The sequence below is a fragment of the Crocuta crocuta genome, unplaced genomic scaffold (genome assembly GCF_008692635.1).
Source record: "Crocuta crocuta isolate KB4526 unplaced genomic scaffold, BGI_CrCroc_1.0 scaffold234, whole genome shotgun sequence".
NCBI lineage: Eukaryota > Metazoa > Chordata > Mammalia > Carnivora > Hyaenidae > Crocuta > Crocuta crocuta.
The window spans coordinates 2,346,196-2,350,008 of record NW_027529647.1 but is presented as its reverse complement, the minus strand read 5'-3'; the positions used below and the strand labels follow the sequence as shown (position 1 = coordinate 2,350,008).

Below are 3,813 nucleotides of genomic sequence, written 5' to 3'. Positions count from 1 at the left end.
GGGGGCGTCACCTCCTATTCGTTCGTTCATTAATTCATTCATTGCTCAAGTATTTTCTGAGCGCACCGTTCCAGCAGTGGGAACATCGAGGCGAACAGAGCAGACACAGCTCAGTGTGGAGGAGACGACGATGTATAATTTAAAGGAAAAAAATGTCTAATCGTAAACTGTGGAAAGTGTTTCAAAACGGGGACCAAGTTGACTAACAGGCTTTCCTGAGAAAGGTCCAGCCTCGTTAATCAGGTAAATGCAAATCAAAGGCCGGGAGAGGCCAGTTCTCCGCGCGGAGTTAGCAGGCGGTGGAGGAATGTAGTCGGTCAGGGCTGTGCGGACGTGGGCCCGCGGGTGGGCACAGCTGGTTCCTGAATCGGGTTGTCAGCCTGTGGTTTCAGCTTTGCAAAACAGTGGTTCCCTTTGATTCGATGACTTCACTGCCGGCTGGCTATTCCAAGAGGAACAGCCTCAAAACAGAAATAGCATTAAAGTGCTAGTGAGCCACGTTATATTTATTCTTGCAAAAACAAATAAAACAAAAACTGGTTCGGCAGTGGTAAATAAAGCATCCTCTGGGTAGAATTCCTCAGAAGGATATTTTCGTGGAAGTTGGTAAATCCGGGAAAGAACCTGACCTAAGGAGAAATTTTAAAAGGAAAGGCATAGGGGCGCCTGCGTGGCTCAGTGGATTAAGCCTCTCGCTTCGGCTCTGGTCATGATCTCACCGGTGGTGGGTTCGAGCCGGTTGTCAGGCTCTGTGCTGACAGCTCGCAGCCTGGAGCCTGCTTTGGATCCTGTGTCTCCTTCTCTCTCTGCCCCTCTCTCCCACTCCCACTCTGTTTCTGTCTTTCAAAAATAAATAAATGCTGAAAAAAAATTTTTAAATAATAAAAGGGCAGATTTTACAAAGGGCAGATTTCTACAGAGATTTGTAGGATGTATAATAATGATGAAGATGTTTTAAATTTGGGGGCAGCTGCGTGGCTCAGTGAAGCGACAGACTCTTGATTTTGGCTCCAGTCATGATCTCACTGGGTTGCGAGCTCCAGACCCGCGTCGGGCTCTGTACGCTGACCGCAGGGCTTGGGAGTCTCTCTCTGCCCCTCCCCCACTCGCACTCTCTCTCCCTCACAATAAATGAATTAAAAGAAATTTTTTTTTAAGTTTTGAAACAACAGCAGCAACATCCAACACCCGAAATAACAGGCAGCACGAAGGTCAGCAGGGGCCGGCTGGGAGCGCGTCCGTAGTCGCGTGGACTTCTTCCCAAAGCAGGAGACGGGGAGCCAGCTTAGATTCATGGGACACAAAGGATGTTCGTTCGTGAGAGCTTCGGTCCTGACTGGAGGGACTCAGTTCATGGGAACTTTCTGCGAAGGACCCGGGAGCCCGGGAGCCAGGGCCGTGCTGACGACCTCCCTTCTCGCCCCCAGGGCGCCCTGCCTCGTCCGCAGGGTTCTCCAGGCCCCAGGCTGCTCACACAGCCGCCACGTGGCCGCAGGACAGAGGTTGTTAACAGAAAGGAGGAAGAGGGAGAGATGCTGGTCGGTAAGAAGCAACGCTCACCGTACTCTCAGTAAGTGGGAGAGTAAAATAAAGACATTTTCAGATCCAGGATGTCTCAGAATATGTAGCCCCCATGCGCTGATCTTGGGAAGCCACTGGGGGACAGACGCCCTCTGACCGCGGGAGGAATACCCTACGCAATTAGGAAACACGCGCCGCGGGACTCGGAACTGAAACTCAAAACCTCCAGGCTGCAGGCGAAGGGAGATGCCAGTGACAGCTGTGCCCCGAGTCCTCTCTGGGACAGCCTGACACGAGTGACGGGCACGCCGACATCGTCCCCATCGCGTCCTCTGCCCCTGCACGGTCTTTTCTGATGAAACTACTGACAGATGTGCTCCACCAAGACACGGTGGAAACTGAGGAAGAGGAAGATGCGGGGCCCAGGACAGGGAGCACGAACCAGGAGGAAGGCACAGGGACTTCCGAGGATGACAGCTAGGGATGTCCCAGACGCAGTCCCTCGCGGGGCTAACCTCGTGGGGAATTGCAAAGGGTGCGTAGGCACAAAAGAAATGAACGCCACCAACAAAAGCAACCATTCGCTTGGGGCGGGGGGGGGAGTTAAGAAAGGGGTAAGCGGCCTAGTACTCCCAGTACATCCGGTGATGGCACCAGCCGAACTTGACCTCCAGGACCTTGTCAACCAAATCACATTCAAGTGCCGTCGAGGTTTTCTGGTTGCTCTCGAGCTGAGGAACTACGGACTAGAGTTCGCCCTGCCCACCCCACGCACGTGGGAAGGAGGAAGGGACAGGGCCGCCGTCATTAGTAACCGCACGGACCCCTGCTGCGTGGAGCCTGCTTGAGATTCTCTCTCTTTCCCTCGGCTCCTCTCCCCCGCCCCCACAAACAAACAGACAAGCAAACACACACATAAATTTTGGGATCTATACCATGTAGATATGGATGACAGCTACAATATAAAGTACAAGGTGAGGAAAACGAGCATGTATAATTGCAAATTTTGTACAGCTTACATGCAGTGATATACTATTCACTGTAAGCAGACTGTAAAAAGTTAGTAACTTCCACTTTTGACATTGGTTTTCAGAGCATCTCATGTGTTTAAGCCAAATTCCTGTTGTTATGTGTTAAAATCTCAGGAGACACCCAACACTCCGGATTTCACTGGTTTGTACAAGAATTTCCACCCTGGCTAAAAATTCCTTCACAATCGTATACCTGCAATTACTCTCTGACTCTGACCCAAATAGGAGATAAAACAGCCCATTCGTTTTGAAAAGCCACTTGATTAAGTTGACTGATCTGATCCTTCTCCTAGTTAGGCCTCGGCTGACTAAAGAATTGAATACAAGCCATGTTCCACCTGTTTCTCACAATACTTGTGACTGTTCTCAGAGCACTCTGCCCTTCTGCACTACTTGGTATTAGGTGGTTAGATATTGCCACGGAATCGTTATTCTGAACAGGCATCCAACAAGTCACACGGTGTCATCATAAGTCTCATGGTCAAAGGTGGTCTTTTGAGAGATTGGTGTTTTTAGGTGGGGGTGAGAAATTCTAATGAGGGAAACGGTTCACACCCGGGTGAACTGAGAAGGTGCTGACAGGTAACAGGGCAAGGGCAGATATCACGTGGTCTTTCACCTTTGCTCCACCAGAAGATTCTCATGATGTTCTCAGCAGCCATAAACAATGGCGATTGTTGTCTGATATTTCTAGAAGACCTACTCAGTGACAGAATGGCCAGACTTGCCTCTCTGCTAATCAATGTACCTCGCAAAATGTACCAAATAGGTTCACCTTTGCTAGGCTGTAGAGAGGTTTATGCCTCCTCTTTTTCTCTCTTAATATTTATCTATCTATTTATTCATCCAGCTTTATTGAAGTATGACTGACAAATAAAATTGTACGTATTTAAGGTGTACAATGTGATTTCATATATTTATACCTTGTGAAATGATTACCACAACCAAGCTAATGAACACATCCATCACCTCCTTTGGTTACCGTTTTGGGGTGTAGTCTCTTAGCAAATTCCAAGCATATAAAACAGTATTATTAACTATAGTTACCGTGCTATGCATTCGATCCCTGGAACTTACTCATTTATAACCGGAAGTTTGTACCCTTTGACCAATGTCTCCCCATTTCCCCTACCCTGAAGCCCCAGTAACCACCATTCTGCTCCCGTGAATGTAACCTTTCCCGATTTCACGTATGAGTGAGATCATACAGACTTTCTGTATCCCTGATCTTTCTGTGTGTTTTGTGTATATTCTAACAGAT

At 48.6% G+C, this 3,813-nt stretch overlaps 1 protein-coding gene across 1 annotated transcript in view; it reads right to left on the bottom strand.

Moving 5' to 3' along the window:
• The window catches only part of PRSS27 (serine protease 27), a 7,233-nt gene extending 7,147 nt beyond the window's left edge, over positions 1-86 (bottom strand). Inside the window, 1 exon segment of the mRNA XM_077762772.1 lies at positions 67-86. Coding sequence (XP_077618898.1) covers positions 67-86 — 20 coding nt within the window.
• Between the last annotated feature and the right edge of the window lie 3,727 nt (positions 87-3,813).